The sequence below is a fragment of the Mesitornis unicolor genome, unplaced genomic scaffold (genome assembly GCF_000695765.1).
Source record: "Mesitornis unicolor isolate BGI_N332 unplaced genomic scaffold, ASM69576v1 scaffold50562, whole genome shotgun sequence".
NCBI classification, from domain to species: domain Eukaryota; kingdom Metazoa; phylum Chordata; class Aves; order Mesitornithiformes; family Mesitornithidae; genus Mesitornis; species Mesitornis unicolor.
This window is the reverse complement of record NW_010169505.1, coordinates 68,592-88,313: the sequence shown is the minus strand read 5'-3', so window position 1 is coordinate 88,313 and position 19,722 is coordinate 68,592. Positions and strand designations below refer to the sequence as shown.

The window sequence follows — 19,722 nt, the reverse complement described above, 5'->3', positions numbered from 1 at the left end:
CTGCTGGTTTACACTTTGCCACTTCTTGCAAAAGGCAATGAATTTGGGAAGTATTGTAGAGAAAAGTATTAAAAGATGCACAGTTCTTAGCGCATTTAAAGAGCTGAGAGTTACTTCAGCAATACACCTTTCACATCTTATCAGTGTAAATATGTTAACAAGTTTCCATTGAAAAATGAGTCATCCCATCCCCCTGGAGTAAGAAAACAGAATTCACCAGATTCAGATTTTGGAGTCTGCACAGGTTTTGTTTAACTCTGAATTACCGAATTAAACGAGTTTAAGACCACGAAGGAACAAAAGCCCTTACAGCAGCTTTTGTCAAGTAAACTGCCAGATCTAACCCAAAAGAAGTGTGATCCATTTTCTAGCTTTTAATTTATAATTTAGGCAAAATATGGCTCATTTTTATAAGTGAAATTGTATCATGGTATTTTAGAAGTGTTTCCACTTTGTTGTAACAAAACTTATCGTGGAAGATCTCTATTCCTCCACAGTGACACCATTAAACCAGGCAGCAAGCTTTACAATGTAAGAAAGCTACAATAAAGGCTTGGAAAAACAGCTGTAAACTTTAAGGATTTCATATAAATTTATGAGACAAAAATATCTGAAGAGAGAACAATAAACAGAATCATTGAAGAGTGGGACTTCATAGTCCATTCATGTAGTCCATATTCATGTTAATCACCCAACTGCACATCTTTAGTGCCTCTTTGCTCTGCTCTCCAAAAGCACAGGCTAAGCAGACCCTTTGCTTTTACAACACAGCAGGACCATGTGAGTTTACCTGGCGTATTTTTGGTTCACTCTTTGATAATCCTTCAATAATTTGTCCCCACCTCACGCGCGAGTAACCCTCACTACTAAATCAGATCAGCCATGGCACAGCTGTGTTTTGCTGACAGATGTTCCCAGCCAGCTGAACACTGCAAATCTGGATCAAGGGTTTCTGCTGCCTCTCAAGCTGAGGCTCAGCACTGTGCTGCGGGTTCACACTTCTTCCAATTTGGATCTGGCTCGCAGCTGCCTGGCCTGGGACCTGTGTAGTAGCATGCATGCATTTATCTGTCAACCAGCGTAAACCCTGAAGCCCTCCTCACATTTTTGTCCAAATACCACTATTAGTAACAGTAGCGTGGCAGCGTAGGTGCTTGCGCAAAGAGGGGCAGCTCCCAGTTGGTGTGGGGATATACACCAGTCTGAAATGGCTGGCATAACACTTGTCATAGACAGGGTCTCCTTCCCAACCTTGGAAACTTCCCACACATACTTTCAGCAGACTCAACAGCTTAAAAGCTGTGACTGAGGACTGCACTGTAGGTACTTCTGAAGAACAGCAACGACAGCATCCTCAAAGCACAACATCCTCGTGAGAGGGCTGTGACGGAGCAGAAGGGCTACGTAAAACGTGTAGGTTTAGAAGTGACAAGATTTTTGACCCTCTTTTTGTGCCTACTCAAGGTAGGGCTATTTGGTGATACCACAAATGGTCGAGATAACTGGCAGAGGGAGTTCGTTAACAGTTCGGGCAACTCATTCACGTTTTTGTGTAAACACCAGCAAAACAAGAAAGCATTAACAGCTGTATGGGAATACTACTTGAAAATACAACTTACGCACCTATACAAACCAGATTATGATGGGAAAAGTCTTCAATGCTATGAAGAAAAATCACCACTGCTACTCCATTAGAAATTATTTGAGCCTTTAATGAAAACTGCAGGTGAAGAAACCACAGGTCACCATAATTCCTCTCATCTCAGAAAAAACCCCCACACCCCCAACACCAAGCTTTGACAAAGAGGCTTTACGTAATCAAAAAATATAGGTGAGGTTTTGTCAAACAATAGAAAGGTATGTATAAAATAGGAAAATAAAAATAAAATCTGTGTCTACTGACTCTTTATTAAGCAGTTAGCACTGCAGATTGGTAATTCTCAGGCCCAATGCAGCAAATGAGGTCAAAAAGGCAGTAAAACTTGCAGAAACTTATCTCAATTAGCAGAGACAGGAACAACTGAAGAAACTATTAATGAGCCTGCCGAATGGAGAGCACGTTGATTAAATACAGCGTGGGCAAAACCAAGATGAGGCTTGCTTCAGAAAATATAACTCAAGCTAGGTCATTCACACTGCTGGGTCGTAAATTAACTAACTGCTTCCAAAACAAAGTACTTTAACAATTCACCTCTCAATACACAGAAGCTATTTACAGAGGATGAAGTAATGAAAACAAAAAAATATATAAAAAGGAAATGGTAAAAACTTCACTCAGATGTTTATTTTACTTCTAAGCTACTGAGACTAGAAATGAGTTAGAAAGTAACAGAGCTTGTAAAAAGGGACTAGGAAAAAAAAGGAAAAACATACGAAGGCTCCTGGAACAAGAAACATGGGGAACATTTCAGAAAAATGAGCAAGGGGCATAAAAGAGTAATTGCAGTAATAAGTTTACTCAAAAGGAAAACCATTCCCATATATCATTTCTGCAAACACTACAAAGGGTCAACGAGACTGAAAAGCAATTCACTCAAACCTGAAATGCTCACACAACATATAGCTGACTTTCTTAACATCACTGCCATACTCACGGTACATGCTTAGGTTCACCTACAGAAAGAACGAGGTATTAGAAGGCAAAAAAACCTACATTCTTTGCAGAAATCACTTATGAAGTTTAAGAAGCAGCCACTGTGGAGTCCTTCTCTAGGTGGACTGTAAGCAACTGGTACTTCTCACCAACTTCCCAAGGAAAGCTTCTGTATCCTCTGAAGACAGCCATGGGTAGGTGCTCTTCAGGACAACACGTGACCTTTCTGGATCGCTCTGAATCACCGCTTTCCTTCATTAAGCTGGACCAGGCAGAAGTGTCGCTGCCCAATTTTTAGTTAAAGCACATACAGAAAAATACAGTAGTTAATTCCAATACAGTTGTCAATTCAGATAACCTTACAGAAATAAGATTTCGAGAGCAGTGGGAAAATAATACATGTGTAGAACTTAAAAAATGGGACTTGCCTCTTGGGCCTGAGCACGACTGCAATTCATTTGCAGATGTGCCAGCACGGTCTCCCGGCAGTGGTATGATTTACACCAGAGCAACCCAGGCAGCGCTGGTGCCTGCTTAACCTACACTGGAGTTACGCACAGAGGCACTTGTACTACCCTCTGACTGAAATACAGAATAAGTAAGGAACACGTCCTAATAGCAAAAAGATACCAGGAAACAGCTCGATCTTGCAGTTTTCATTAAAGCTATTATGAATGGACTGACTTACCACAGAAACAAGTTAACACAGAGCTCATTAGACACTGCCTCAGACCAAACTGGCCTCTGCAGTCGCAGAAGTTTTCTGTTTAGGCCATACAAATTCCAAGACAAACAAATTCATTATTCACTCTATTTCACCTTGCTAAAGCAACACCAGGACTACCAGCCAAGGATAAATCCAGAACTCCATCATGACATAATACCTTTTTTATTACAATATCCAAAAAACTGAGTATGCAAGATTTTGAGATCTCACGATCCCTTCTTCAATCTCAGGAATGTGCATCTAAAGACTGTATATTTAAACCATAAAGGAGTTTAAATGTAAAGAAAAGAGAAAAATGCATTTTCTTCATAAACATTCTGTGTGTCTCTTCCTACCAACCACGCCATCCTCCGTAAAACCCGAAGATTTCTTTCCATAAAGCAAATATATATATAGTGTTGGTAGCCCGCCCCACCCCGTCCCAAGATCAGTTTTTATTAATCTTCTGTATTAGTGTCAACAATCAGCTACAGATACATATTACTTTGAGAATTAAATACATAATCGTTTAATTCAAACAAGCAGAAGGGCAAGAGGAAAAAGCATTATGTGGATGGCACATCTGGTTGTAGATTACCAAAACATTCAGTCTTTACAATTCAATGATTCTTTCTCTAGTAATCAACTTTCAAATAAAATTTCTCTTTGTTGCAATTACAGACCAAAATACACTAGATAGTTTTCTTTCACTACAATCTTACCATAGTAGTTTAAGAAGTACTATTACAAAATGCTTTTAATTAGTGTACTCTTTACAAAGAGTCAGAGAGGCAATGTAATAGCAGAGTACAGTGTAAAGAGTGCTTCTAGGAACTAGGAGGTTTTGTAATATACTACTCGGTAAGCGATATAGCTACAGAACTCACAGCCACAACTGGTACGCCTACTCTCTCTCACTTGAGCAGCGGCAGCTTCAGTGCATTCAAACTGTGCCCGATGTCTCTGAGCGGAGAGTTCTGCCTGCGTGAGCAATCTGAACAGGTTAACACTGGTTTGAATTGAAAACGCCCCTCCTTGATCTGAGCTAACTATGTAAACGTACACAGGAGAGGGGAGTTTTGAACTCAGCCGGGAAGGCGAGCGCTCGCCACGGCCACCCAAGGGGAACTCTCAAACCTGAAGAGAGGTGGTCGGAGATTAACAGAACTGGAACACAAAAAGAGGCAAACAAAAAAAGAAAAGGACAAACAGCAACCGACAGAGCAAACACTTTAGAAAGAGCCTATTCCTTAAGCCTGCTTCAGATATTGCTCTGCTCTACAAAAGTGAATTTAGGACCTAAGGCTTGTAAGTTATAAGAGGCCCAGGCGGCCAAGTCCATCTTCAACGTCACTGAAGTGCTTTCACAAGATATAGCTTTTCCCCGTGTTCACTGGTGAAGATGGGAGCCTTTTTGTAGTGTTCCACCAACTCATCCATAGTATTAAAGCGACGCTGCCCAATACAATAGACATTGTCCACGAGCTGCACCTTGAAATGTTTGTTCTTCCCCGATGCCTTTAGAGATACCGAGAAGTCACTGGGCTGTTGAGAAGAATTCAAAAAGAAAAAAAAAGAATTACATAAAAGTGAATAAAATGAAGGTGTAATTTTGTGGTTTCAGGAATAAACTGTGTCATATAGTTGATGGTAATTTATGCCAGTCTTTGTTCCACAGCTCAGTGCTTTAGCTACTTAAGAAACCCAATAGTCTATTATTCAATAAATAATTGCCATCATTATTAACGTGCACAGTTAAGTCAGTTAAGTGAAAGCTCCCCAGATGCACAGTCTGAAGTTGCCAATTACATGACTAAACTGCAAGTATTATCTTAGTTATTCAATCTAGAAACACGAGAATGTCAAGGAGAAGGGAAAAATTTTTATCATGTATGGTTTCCTGCTAAAAGAGTTCTGGAGAAAGCAATTATTGCGATATTACTTGGGTGAGGTGAAGAAAAATCCCTACAAAGCTTTTTATAGAGCTGTGACCACTAGAGGGCCGTTCTTGCTTTGCATTGCAAAAGACAAAAACACATTCACCTTTTATCTTCATTACCACATGTATGGGGAATAATGTCTCCTATTGAGTACACCTTTTTTTGTGAAAAAAGATAAAGCTATGGAATAAATACAAAGTACAAATCTCACTATCAAACCACAACTCACAGAAGACAACATTTAAGCACTAATTAAGCTATTCTGGACAGAACAATTTCCCACGATGTCTGGGCAATGCGTTGCTTTAACGAAGAGAGCGCTACCATCCAAACAGCCAGGATGAGACCCCAGAAAGGACCTGCTGCCCCTCGCTTCCAGCTGAACTCCATCTCCAGCCATCAGCGGCTGCTGGCTGGGTACAGAGATGGAGTACAGGCTTTGCCTCACAAGAGGTGGCTGGGACAAAGTGAAAAACAAAAAGCACACACCAGAGCTCGCAGCAACCACTTAATGGTGGTAAGTAATACCCGATGCAAATCTGGAGGTGCTGTTGCAGGGCCTCTGCCCACGGAAAGCATGCGCCAGACTTCAGACGCAGCCCTGCAGTCCCTCAGTCCTCCCCACACCATGCTACTGCTTCCTTTGGTCAGGCCAGCGCTGCGAACCTGAACTCGCCCAGGCTAAACAAGGTCCCTTGTGGGTTATCTGGTTCACAGCATCGCCTTATGAACAACCCAAAGCACAGCTGCGGCACCGCAGGGGACTGAGCTGGGGGGGAGGGGGAGCCCTTGGACGTTGCTGCTGTCACCAGACCTCAGTTCACGAAACCATGGCCTCCAGAGTCCTCTACACTGTGTTCATGGGGGGTTAGACACACACTGAGTACATACCCAAGTAAGCTGAAGGACAGCATTTTCTCATGCAGTTTTTTTTCCTGCAATGATGTGATCATCACTGCTCCACACATCCCCCATGTCCTGCCTATCTGAAAAACTCATCCCTTGCATGTCTCCCTCACCTGTTTTAGTACGGATATTTTCTACCTTCCCTTTCGACTCCATCTACCCTGCCCAGAGCACACAAAGCTCCTGCCGTGCCTGTTCATCTGGCTCTGGCCCAACTTCCCAGGCTCGCCCCTCAGCTTTAGGCAGCAGCTCTTCCTCCTCTTGCACTGCTCAAACCAGCAGCCAGCTCCCCACACCTCTGGACTGTCTTCTACCTTGAGCCACTACCTTTCAGATCCACAAGCACCACTTCTTTAACAGTTATTTTACATAATACTCATAAGATAATAACTTTTTCCATCTATAAACCAGAGTCACTGAGCCTTGGCTGGGTCGGTGCAGGCCCTATCAGGAAGGCTGCCTCAGGCAATGAGCAGCTCCAAAGCCACCGGCTCAAAATACACACAACTGCTCCCATTGACTGCCAGGAAGAGAGGACTGGGGAAGGTGGGGGAAAGGGATAGAAAGAAATGTGCATAAGATCATATCTTTGAGGTTTCCAGTGCTCCACCTAAGATGAGTTTCATGCTCTGTCATCCACCCCTAGCTCCAAGTTTGAAAACTACTTCGAGCCAGCTAGCTCTGAATATTAAACCCCTGCCTCAGGGGTATCACAAACACAGCTGCACAGAGCTCATACCAAGACTGACCTCTTCTCAACACCTACCCTACAAGGTTAAAGCTAACCCGGTTGCACCAACACTGCACTGTTGTGAAGACCCCAAACGCAGCGTGGACAAACCCTCCAGCAAACATAACCACACAGGCCTAGGACCCGTTGCAGTGGCCATCTCCACAGCCCTAAGAAGCAGCCATTAAACAGTGACAAAGCACAGGCCTGCACAAACCAAGCTCTGCAGAAGCACTGGGACCCTGAGATCATGAAGGAGAAACTGAGGGCACAGGTTCTGGGGATCGCTGTGCTCTAAACACAGGCTGCCAGGCAGGTCCACAGGGTCTCTCCAAGGACAGCACTGAGGGGAGCACTTGCAGACTAGCTGCTTAGGAGTCAAAAAACGTGAGACTAAGTCTTGCTGACTAAGTTCTGGTGCTTCCATGGGTGATGGCTACGCCAAACAAAAACCAGTAACTAAAGGGCCCTCATTTAAAATAGAAGAACTTATAAATGGGAAGTTCATAATGTGAACTGAACACATTTTTTGTTTTAGGAACAGGAAAAGATATTATGGCAAAGGTTTCAAAATAAGTGAAATAATCACTCTGTGCCCAACAAAGTTTTAATGCTTTTTGACAAAGCACAATTTTTTTCAGCAAGTCAAAATTATGAGTTTTCAAAGCTCCTGTATCTGCTAAGAATCATTATCTTTAAACCAGAAAGGATGCTCTAATGACACACAGAGAGGTGCTGGAATAGGCCTTAGACCTCTGATCTACTGTCCTATGTCCCCTCACCTTCAAGAGGTGATCTACACAATACTTTAAATACTTTTCCTGCCATTTTAACTGTAACTTTAATGAATGAACATTCTCCTGAACTATTGCCCGTTCTTCCCAGCCTTGGAGCTGCTAATTAGATGGAGGCATAAGTAAAAGACACTATCGCTTATTTACCTCAGAATATGTTACCGAGATTATTCTGCTCATGATCTGATTTAATTAAAATTTAAAAAAAAAAAAAAAGGAAAAGCGGAAAGGCTGATCTAACTCTTTTGAGAGCCATCATCCGGTGCAAAGAGATGTAAGAGCCCGAACAGCTGTTGCAGAAATCCTGAAACCCTTTACTGGCCTCAGTATAGCAACTTCTACAGGATATGAGAATAGCAAAAGCAACTGGACTTGCATGTTTGTGTTTTGGTTCTTTCCCACTCTAACAAACATGCAAAATGGTTAAAAAGACTATTTTTAAAAAAACAAACTCTAGATACACTACTGCTCTTAACATTACCATTTCAAATTATGCTGGTTCGATATGGCTTGAATTGGTTCCCTGCTGTCCTCCTTGGATTTGCTCCAAGTCTGTTTATTTTATTTACTGTTTAAGCTATTTTGTTTCAACTGCTGGCCAATTTTTCTCCTTTCTCCCTCTTAAATTAATTGCTACAATTAGATGTTTGCAAACTAACTTTTCCAGGAATAAAAGCCTCATATACACCAAATAAAGGCACATGAAAAGTAAGACTTAATCCCTGAAATCTACAGAGGAGCTGGTAATTCTGCAACAGAATTTCAGAGTATAGCTTTGTGGCAGGGAACCTGTGAGTATTTCTGTACTGCCATAACTGGGAAGATCTAAACCTGAAGTTAAATCAGTTCCTAAATCAGAAAATTAAAGATTAGCTGTCATGCATTTGCACCTTTGGTCCAGGTGTAGTGTTCCTGTGAATTGTTTCAAATTCCTTTGTTTTAACTCCTGCTTATGCCTAAGATGACCACAGGCTAGCTGGTACCTACAGCACATGGGAGACAACAGGTAGGAAGGTGTTCCTTTAATTTTACTTCTTTGGTCAGGAACTTCACTCTCTCCAAAAAAGATGGAAAACTTTATCATGAAGACAAGTTATAAAACAATATAAGGGAAAACAAGTGAAACTGGGGAAGAAGGTTCCCTCTTTACTTTCTCCATCTGAGAATAAAAGAAGACAATTTTATCATAAATGGCAGTGTTGGGAAAAATAACTCCCTCTGAAAGCCTTTTACTGATCCTGGTTTGTTTTTTTTCCTTTTAATTCAGTTCCACTTGGCAGTGCCCTTCCTCCATGGAAGACATTTTCATGCACTCATTCTTTAGAGATTCCTGACCCTTCGAGCTCCCATCTGTGAGCCTGCCCTGGAGCTACCCAACTTCTTCCACTTCCATACCCAAGTTTTCCTTCACTCCTCCTCCTCCTGAGTCACCCAGCCAAAAAAAACCAAGTCATAGCTCAAAGGTCTAAGGCCAGGCTGTACAGGGCCATCTGAGAAAGTTAAAAATTCCTTTTTCTATCCCTTCCTCCTCATTTAGATATGAACAAATACCCTTCCTCTCTATGTAATGTTCACCATGTTCCAAAATCAGCATTACACAGGTCAGAAACATGAATTGGCTCCACTGATCTTCAAATACAGCTCTAACAAGATTTCTATTCTTCCATTTAAAATAAACCACGAGGATATTTCCTTAAACCTGTTTTTAGAGATGAAGTCTCTCCTCCTCTCTGCTGTATTCATCAATCACAGCATGTCAGAGAACATGACAAATGCTTCAGTTTTTGAACAGCTGTCACATCCCATTGCTTCTATCCAACACCTGCAGGATAAAAACCCCAGAAAAATAGGGGACACCCTGAACGCACCAGAATGAGTGCCTCAAAAAGCACACAAACTCTCAACCTGTGCCTCCTCTCTCTGCTCTCACTATTGCTGGACAAAGTTCAATGCAATCTCAAAGGACTGACACACATCCAGTTGCACCTACAATCCTCAGTAACACCTTAATGCATCTACAATCGTCTGTATCATCTTACTGCTATGCCCTATAACCACATTAGGGATTGGTTACTTATAATTTGATAGCTGTGACACTATTGGCAGAAGGTTGCTGTTACTTCCTAATGAGTAATTGCTCCTGAAATTGTCCAAAAAATTGCACAGCTCATTCATGCTAACAAACAACTGGTTTGAGAAAGATACCATCTTTTCTGCTTCATGCGAAGCCGCTGTAGGGCTATGAGGCAGTGGCGTTTGCCTCACCGCCAGTTTTGCAGCCACTGGCAGTGAAGCCCAAGGGGACTGCAAGTCCTGACAGAAGCTGCCTTTGAAGTCTGAGGGTGTCTCTGCAGCAGAGGACCTGCTCAGAAGCTCAAGGTGTGCTGTGGTTATGCTCTTTATCACCAGCCTCAGCCTGTTACTGCTTCCTGTCAGCTACAGCACTAGTGAGCACACTTGTTTCCCGGGCTGAATCTGAACAAAAAAATCCTCTTCCCTCCAAGACTGCTGCTCTCCTCAGTGGAATCTTGGATCTTCAAAGCACGACCATCACCTACCCAACCCGTGCCAATGGTGTCAGCCAATACTTGTTTGGTACAAGTGTTAGGTTCTACAGAGAGAGTACAAAAATCTGACTGCTAAAGAGCCTGCAATTCAAAAAGGGTAAGAGGTAGCTGTACAGAGACCACATAGATTAAATCTGCACTATTTGTTCTGAAGTGCTACTTAAGTGAGACAATAAACTTCAGTTCTTATCAGCTGAGCAGCCTGCAACAGAAAGAACAAATCAAGCAGTAGTTCTAGCTAGGCATGCTCCACTTCAGTCTCCTCCTTTGCATCTCCAAAACTAAGGTGACAGTATCTAAGTACAACAGTGTTGTCGAAAATGTTTTCAGTAGGTAACTGTGCCTGTTACATAAACTACAGGCTTAAACGGTTCATGCAAGTTTATGGTTCTAATAATAGTATTTTGTAATTAATGAAGATAATCAGGCTCCCAGCAACCTGACCGAGTTCATCGTAGGATATTCTCCACCACGGCAGCATCCCTTAGTTCTAAGTAAAACTGAGATTATTTTTGGCAAAAGGAAGCTAGCTGCAAGACAAACATCTGGTAAGTCAAGAGAAACATTGTAAAATCTTGCAACTACTAAAATTTGAAATGGAAAAACATGATACTTTCATCAAGTGAATACAGAATAATATAAACCTTCATCTATTCAAGGAGAGCTTTTCATAGCTTGGTAGCGAAAGCAAAACTCAAAGAAATCTAAGGAAAACTTTTATACAGATGACTTTCTGTAACTATGGTGATGGAAGGCTATAGAAAACCCTAAAAGAGGTAAAAAATCAGGTCCAAGATCAGCAGGATGACTCACAGTTTTGTCTACAGGGCCTTTTTAGAAAGGAAGAACCCCTGCATCCACAGCATTAATAGGTGGGTTTGTAACACAATGCAATAGGAAGTGCTGGTGTGGCAGAACGACGAGCAAAGCAGAGAGCTTACAACTTGGCTCTCTCCAGCCTGGTCTCTCTCATCAAGAGCCTTTGCTCTGATCCTGCAGATGCACCTGGTGGCTTTAAGCCACAGTGTGAACAGCCTCTGTAGTCAACGCACGTGAAATGCAGCAACCGTCAAGAATTTAAGAGTTATAGCTGAAATCTTTCTTTGTTCCATATATAATAAGCTTGAAATAGGTCTTTTGTGATCTTTTTCCCAATGCTATACCTGTTCGCTTATTATATCATAGAATCACAGAATGTATTGGGTTGGAAGGGACCTTTAAAGATCACCTGGTTCAACCCCCTGCAGTGTCAGTATATCACTCCTAGCACTTCAGAAAAAAAACCAAAACCAAGCCCCATCAAGACAAAATCCAAACCAAACTAACAATCCCCAATGCTTTTAACATTCACATACATAAATACATTTTATGATGGTATGATAGACAAAGATGAGGGCAGGCAAAAGTTAAAGGTGTACTAAGATATTTCTTTAAACCTAATAAACCTTAAAACTCTCAAGTAGTACTAAGGCAAAAAAGGCATTTACAGGCATAACTACAGTCTCTCTCACTGCTCAACAAACCCCCAAATACAGGATCTGTAAGACCAGATCAAGAACAGAAAAAGAAAAAAAGGTAAGTTCCTCAATTCAGCACTTTTTTTTTTTTTGCATGTGTGCAAAAACCTTGCTGTAATAGGAATTGAGTAAATTTCCTGGGATCCAGTAAGTGCTAGATGCTGGAAACAGCTTGAAGTCCCCGTGCAGAATGAATCTTTTTGTGCTCCACAAGCAACGATTTCCTCAGCAACAGTGCAGGCAGCAAATTTGAAACTGCCTTGAACACAAGCGTGCTCAGCGCTACCATGTCATACTCAATTAAAAGGCTACTGTGTCCTTTCAGGGAAATTTGTTTACTCAAGAGGCGAACTCTTTAAGAGCAAAGAAAGGAGCCACAGCACAGCAATAGCTACACTCTCAGGATAACCCAAAATCCAGCATCTAGATCTGAAAGTGTGCATCTACCCACTGGATGGACACACCAAAGGGTTTCCCACATCCACTACACCCACCTGCGCCCGTCAGACAGGATGAGAGACAGCTGAACTACTCTAATTCAATGATTACCTTAATCCTCTGGGGGCTTTCCACATTTTAGAAGACTGTATGGCCCACCTCAGTCTTTTCTTCTGTTGACTAAACAAACTTGATTCCTCTCAGCCTCTGTAAGTCAGTAATGTTTTCTAAATTCCTATTTGTCTTCCTGTTCTCCTCTAGTTTACTTGCATTTGCCTTTGTTTAGTGATTACAGATAACTAAGAGCAATGAAATAGGAACTCAGTGACAGAGCTTCAAAGTAGTTTGACCACTATCATGTTTTCTGCAGAGTAAATTCATCAAGGAAAGATGCCTGAAATTTAAATAAACAATTCTGTAACCAGAAAGAAAAATAAAATAAAATAAAATGGGACAATTACAGAATTGTATTTTGCCAATAACGTTACATATGATGTATAAATTTCAGGGAATAGTGATAGTCCTAACCTCAATACTACTAATAATAAACCACTAAAGTTTTCAAAAAACTAGAATGAAAAGTTTGATTTGGATTTAGAAAACCCTACAGAATCAACAATTTCCTTGTCTTTCAGGTGTTGTCCTGCTGTCACTAAAAGCCTTTGTTCATCTCCCTCACCGAGAGCCAACATGCCAGCCACTCCCAAATTTTAGGATCATATTAAAACTGCAGGCGCTGTTATTTCAGTAGATGGATTCCACTCCTCTAGAAAGTTGTCTTTCGGTTTACTGAAGAGCTGTGTAAGGAAAGAAGTTTTATTCTAAAGGGATGGAGTATGCGCTAGCTAATATATCTGCTGTAATACTACCTCAAATTTTGACTTCTTTCTGGGACCTCTTCTGAATAGCTGAAATTGGAACTTTGGAAAGAATAGAATCAGCAAGTGAAAATGAGAAATGCTTCCAAAAAAGCATCAGGAGTTAACAAGATCTTTACTTCCAGATTTGAGCTCAGGCTTAAATCTCCCCCTTACTTAAAAACAATTTTTTTGTTTTCCAGCATGTAGTCATGCTGACACCTACTACCGAGTAGTTACTGAAACCATTTGCGTGAGGAATAGTATATGGGAGCAGTTTTCCCCCGATTTATAGACAATGATGGTAAAGAATATCACAAGTTCACCAGAAGTGATATATGCAATCAATACAGCCTTCTGAAGAGATTAGTAGCAGTAAAAAAAAAAAACCAACTTAAAAAGCCATATTATGGCTCAAACTCTATGCAGTTGGCCCTGCTTTAGTCTTTATTTGCAATCTGCATTGTAAACCAGGAGAGCCCACACTACAGGCACAGTGAAACCTGGTTCAAATATGGCACAGACAGATGCATGTAGCTGTGTGAGGTATACTTTAGCAACACTGTACGCTCAAATTAGAAGACTGAGCTAATATAACTACATTAATTACTTTTATACATGAAACAACAAAGTGCTGAGAAGAAGACAACTACTAAACAACAATTTGTCTTCATGAAATGGCTCTACAATTGAAACAATAAATCCAGAAAAGCCCTAATCACAAATTCAGATTTGATTTCTTTTTTTGGTAGCTTTTGAAAGATGTATTAGGGAATTATTAAAATCTGTCATCTTTTAAAAAATCACAGTCAGGGGATAATTAAATTTTGAGTGCTTTAACTATGAATTCTCAGGCCTCAGCATACATGAAAGGCCTTTTGTTGTACTTTTAAATTTGAACATTCAGAATTACAATGATCCCTGATCAGCATTACTCGTGTCCCTCTCTTGTCATCAAGGCTCAATTTACAAAGCACACAAGCTTCTGACTTGACCCTCTCTGCTGTGCATCATAATCTGAACAATGAGATACAATGATAACCTCACCTTATTACAACCTAAATAATCTAAGGAGAGCAGAAACACATTAAAATGGGATTTTAACCCACAGTTTAAAGAACCTATGCTATTATGCAATTAAAGGCAGAACAAAACTGACCAATGCAAAGATCATTTCTGAAATTAGCTTTAAAGATCAAATTAATGACCAAATTTACAATTCACAAAAATTATTTTATCTTGCAGCGCTGTAAATGCATAGAACCATAGAATTTATTGAGTTGGAAGAGACCTTTAAAGATTATCTGGTCCAACTCCCCCGCAGTGAGCAGGGACAATGTTACCAGATCAGGTTGCTCAAGAGCCCTTTCAAGCCTGACCTTGAATGTCTCCAGGGATGGGGCTTCCATCATCTCTCTGGGCAACCTGTTCCAGTGATGTACGTACCACCCTCATATCGAAGAACTTTTTCCTAATATCCAACCTAAATCTACCCTTTCCTAGTTTAAAACCATTAATTACCCCTCATCCTATCGCTACATGCCCTAGAGAACAGCTCTTCAAGGCAGACTGCATAAGGAACACACGAAAAGTCAAATTGAAGCCTGAAATATTTACATGCTTGTCCACTAATTAAGAAACCCAGTCCACAGCTGTTAAATTTCAGTCTAAATGTCACTGCATTTCAGTAACAGACTGATTCCCACAGGCAGTGAGTGTATCGGTTGGGAACACCGAAGCGTTGCCTGCTTCTCTAAGGATGAAACACCCTTTACTACAGGTAGGGAAGCTATGAGCTGCCCCAAGCACTGGGAATTAGAGATCCTGCCGGGCTGAGCACCACTTACCGAGGATTCACTATCTCTAACAAGGAAGTCTCCTTCCACTCCCCTTTCGTTGAGGGCACATTCTGCTTGATGTCGGGTAACATTCCCGTAATACCACTCTCTTCCAGCAAACCGTCCGGTAGAAGATGGTCCCGTGTAGCTTATCTGAGGCGGATGGGAAGTGTTAATGGTAGGACCATCGCTAATGATTACTACATAGTTTTTAGGAACAAGACCAATTTGCCCTCTGGAATTTTTACATTTCCACCACTCTGGGTCATTTTCTGGCTTTTCAATGACTTCCATCGTTTCCCCTTTTTCAAAATTGAGCTCTTCTTCTGTGACGGAGCTGAAGGGATACAGTGTCTGAACAACGTGGAGTACTTTGGTGCCCTGGCCGTTACTCATGGAAGCGCCTTTCCTCAAGCTGAGGAAGCTGGGGGAATCTGCAGTCGCCTCCTCAACCTCCTCCACCACATAGTTCGAAGGAAACCAGCCGATCTGTCCGTTGTAGCTACCTCTCCACCAGCCGTCGCTGCACTTCTCCATGACAATCACCCGGGACCCTTTCACAAGGGACAGTTCGTCCTCCCTCTCCGCGACGTAGGCAAATTTCACGTAAGCTGGAATGTTGAGATCGTAAATCCGGTCGGCGCTGCTGCCGTTGGACGGGTACTCCGCGTCCGTGCTGGGGGTGGGCGAGGCGTCTCGTGCGCTTGTCTTTCTCTTGGTTTTTCCCAAACCTGTGAAAGGGAGAGAAACACACAGAGTGGTCACTCGGAATGCTTGTTCCCAGACTGCAAACGCTCGATTTGGTGATGTGCTCCTCCTCCGTTGCTTTAATAACGCTGCTAAATGGAGATCTCTTCTGTAACAATGCATAGTCAGGAAACAGCAGCACCTTTAAACGATTATGTCTAACATCCAGCTGATGCACCACTAAGGTAAGGAGCAATTTAAGGAGTGTTAGAATGGCTCTCTTCCCTTTTCAGAGGTATCAGAGTTCTAACACACTTAAAACCAGTGGTTTCCTCACTACCAGAACAGCTAATCACTGGAACAGTTAATGCAGCCAAATGATCGTGCCTTTTAATTTTAGTGATGCCTTTAATTTGGCTCAAGCAAAACACAAAAGAAAATCTACAAAAATAAACTAGCACAGCAATAAAAGTTTCAGTTTCTCTGAAGATTACATTTTGCTCTCTTCATTCTTCAGTCAGGTCCCAGGCAGCTGCAGCTGCAGCTCCTTCCAACTGCAAGCCCCCTGTTGAAATGCACACCTCTCTCATCTGCGTTTCGTCACACGCTGTAAAAGCGCTGGTGACGAAGACCATTTGCATACGTTCCCCCATAATCTGTGAATTCTGAGGTACTGGTGTGGCTTTAATTATAGCATGAAATACAGAAGAAACAGTAACATTACACATTTAACATTTCTTTTCTTCATTAGATGAACCATGCTAATGGCTGCTTAAATATGGAAGAAAAATTGCACAATACACTTGGTGTAGTTTTCAAACTTTTGCAGCAAGGACTGCTTAAGCTTATATATAAACAGAAGGATAAAGTGAACAAGTAGCCCTTTCTTTCAAAATTCACTTATAAAAATTCTGAAAAGAAAACAAGAGATGAAGCCTCAGTACAGCTGAGGAGATGCATGCAATTTAAGTTTTAACAATTCAGGGCTATTTAATCTGGCCACTCCACTGCTGAAAAGTCTGTCCATGTTTTTAATATACGTACATGCATATGTACATGCATATACAATAAATATCTTCAGCAAAGCTGTTTGTTCAGGGCGAAACTACTTGTTTGTTGTTTTTTTTTTTTCCACAGGGTCAGCTGTACAGCACACAGGGTGCAGATATGGCCATGCAGGGACTGCTAGCTAGAAGGGTTAATTACATTAATTCATATAGTCCTAAGGTCTCAGGAGACTGCAGAAAATTCCGGTGATCCTCAAGTGTTTCCTGACCTTTCCCAGCAGCTCCTTGCTTCCTGCTGGAGCCTGCCTACATCCTCGTGCCATTCTAACTCCATCATTTCAGCCAAGAGCCGCCGGCCGCACTTTCAGGCCCAACGAGGGAGAGCAGTTATTGCACTGGGGGAGACAATGGCAGGAAAAGCGTGTCCAAGCAAGGCCTATGCGGAAACTCGCCAGGCTCTGATCTCTGCCAAGGCTGGAAATATTCAGCAGTTGAGAGATAATTTTCAATCAAAAGACAAGGACGTATCAGAACTAAGGAGCATTCAATTACCATTATATAAAAAACCCCACAACTTACAGGTCATTCCGTTTGGAAAGGAGGAAATGGTGATAACTGCATGGAAAACAAGCAACTGTACTTCAACAGATTCACTCTACACAAAGTCCTACACTGAGACTGAACCTTCCAGATTAAAAGCTTACGTTTTGATGTGCTTTGTAATGAAGATATGCAGCACCACTTCTGGGAATTACAGCAGAAAAACTAATAAAATAAATAAAACTGCAGATGATGAAGTAGCTGGCCAAGAGAAAACTGGTTGAAAATCAGAGCACAGAGATAAAACTGTGAGATACGGGGATGCAGTGCAGTAAGAGAACGCCATAAACTGAAGTATCTAGAGAAAAAATGGTTGACAAACTCATGAAAAATTTCTCAAGAAAAATTCTGAGGTCTGATAAAGATGTCTAAACATTTAGCAAAAGGTTACCATCTAAGAGCTTCCTTTCACTTGGTGTTTCATTAATTGCACCTTTTTCCAAAAACCTTCCAATGCTGCATCTGATGTTTTAAATGTTCCTTTCTATCCTCCACATTCAACACAAACTATAAAAATACAGGAAAATAAAATCAGAACTCTCACTTTTTTTTCCTTATCAATAAAGGCAGTTAGAGCTCTTCAGTCTAAGCTTAACATTTAATGTAATCAAACTTTTTAAGGCTGATAGCGTGGTTAGCCTCTTGCAATAGCAGCGATGTGCACCAGAGATTGCGTTTCCAGCTGGTTTGACCGAGGTAACTAACCCTGCAGAGACCCATCTGCAGCCAAGCGTAGCAAAGGGCATGCACAGCATTAGCTAACACTTATTTTTTTTCTGCGAGGCTGTAACATTCATAACTGCATCTATGACAGAACAGGAAACGAGTTGTTCCATGAGCAGAACGAAGGAAATCTGTTCCTGTTTTTCTCCTTACACCTCCTGCCGCACTCCTACTCCTCGTCCTCTGCCTCCCCCATCTCTTGCAGGATCCACAACAAAGCTCCCTCGTCAGACGATTGCCTTCGCGTCTCCAGGTCCTTCTTGTACCTGCAGCTTCCAGCTGCAATCTCCAAACTGTCCTCCAGGTACACTGCACCTCCCCTGGTGTTCCCCTCCCTACCTTTGGGCTGGGACCCCGCTGCCTTTCAGTCCTGCCTAGACTGAGCAAAGAGCTGGGATGGCTCTGGCTTCTCCTCCGGTGAAGGACACCAGCAATGAACCCTCCCAGGCACAGAGTCAGAGAAAAACAGTTAATTTATCTCTGCCAGTCTGTCAAGTTTGCTTAAAATTGGCTGAGTTATCAAGGGTGGACAGATGGACGGACGATGACAGCTGACTGCGACAGCATGACTGGTGTAAGCTTCATTTCCTTAGGAAACGAGTCTAAAAATATAATTTAGTAGGATCCCTGGTCATAGCTAAGCAAGAATAAAGTTAGGACAATTATAAACTTTGTGTGTATCTGTGACAAAAATCACACCTCTGTTAAAAAAAAGTAAAGTCTACATGAGTCATCTCTGGAAGAGTAAACACTGCCATTACTCACCACTAACAGAAATGTTCACTTACTACTACTTGTAAGGGTATCCCTGTTCTTCTGCCCAAATGGAGTGAAACCCATATAAGGAATTTCATGGAAAACAAAACATTCAAGTACTTTGGGAATCACATTTGGAAGAGTCAAATCTACTCATGATTGCAGTCATAATTTTCACATTTTTTTGTCTCTGTTTTAATGAAAACTTATCCACTGGTGAGATACAACGGTACTTTCCCATTCTGACTCTTTAGTTACAGCTCAGCTGAAGCTGTAATCCTTTATAATACAACTAGTTGTCATAAGGAGAAACCTTAAGCAATGGATTAGCTTTCAAGTGAGGGGAAAAGAGTGGGAGCAAAGGCATTGCAAAGCAGCAGAAAGCCTGTTTTATCTTATGGCGTTTCATAGGAAGTAACACTGTTCACAATGTACAACTGACCCACAATAGATTAGTTTCTTTTCATTGCTAAAAACAAGTTTCCAAGTGATCTGAGTAGGTTTAACTTTTAGGTGGACATATTGCTGATTAAAAAAAAAAAGGTTAACATCATTTCCAGAGAAGGAATCCACTGCAAATCCTCCTCCTCTCTGCAGTGACAGAAACCCTCTGGCCCCGAGGTTAGTCCTCGGGAGACTCAAACATGCCTCCCCCATTACTTCATGGCCTCTTCCTCTCCTCGCTCAGTTGCGGCTCTAAAGAATAGCTTGTTTTGCAAGCAGCAGGCCGAAGGAAGACCCGTTTCGTACGAATTTGCTTCCTGTCTCTTAAGTGCCCATTGTGCAAACCCCGGCTTTGCACCCTTTCGTTACCAACTCGTCCCGTGATGGCCTTCCCATGGCACCAGCACCCGTGGTCCTCCAGCTCACACCTCCAACACCTCTCTCTCTGCAGCACTTGCAGCCTTCCCACCTCCTGCTTCTTAAGCTCCTCCAAGCCCCAAAGGGGTGGAATTCCCTTCCAGGCACCCCTCCTTAGCCCAACGCTGCGATGGTGCCGGTTCCCCTACCCTTACTAATGTCTTCTGCTCCTGGCCCAAAACTTGGCCACCCATCAGCACAG

At 41.9% G+C, this 19,722-nt stretch overlaps 1 protein-coding gene across 1 annotated transcript in view; it reads right to left on the bottom strand.

Annotated features, from left to right (window-relative positions):
* Positions 1-3,466: 3,466 nt before the first annotated feature.
* The window catches only part of NCK2 (NCK adaptor protein 2), a 53,179-nt gene continuing 36,923 nt past the window's right edge, over positions 3,467-19,722 (bottom strand). The window contains exons 3-4 of the mRNA XM_010179356.1: positions 14,896-15,617; positions 3,467-4,844 (exon numbers count right to left, since the gene is read on the bottom strand). Of these exons, the coding sequence (XP_010177658.1) occupies positions 4,650-4,844; positions 14,896-15,617 (917 nt within the window). The 3' untranslated portion in view covers positions 3,467-4,649. The remainder of the gene's footprint in view (positions 4,845-14,895; positions 15,618-19,722) is intronic.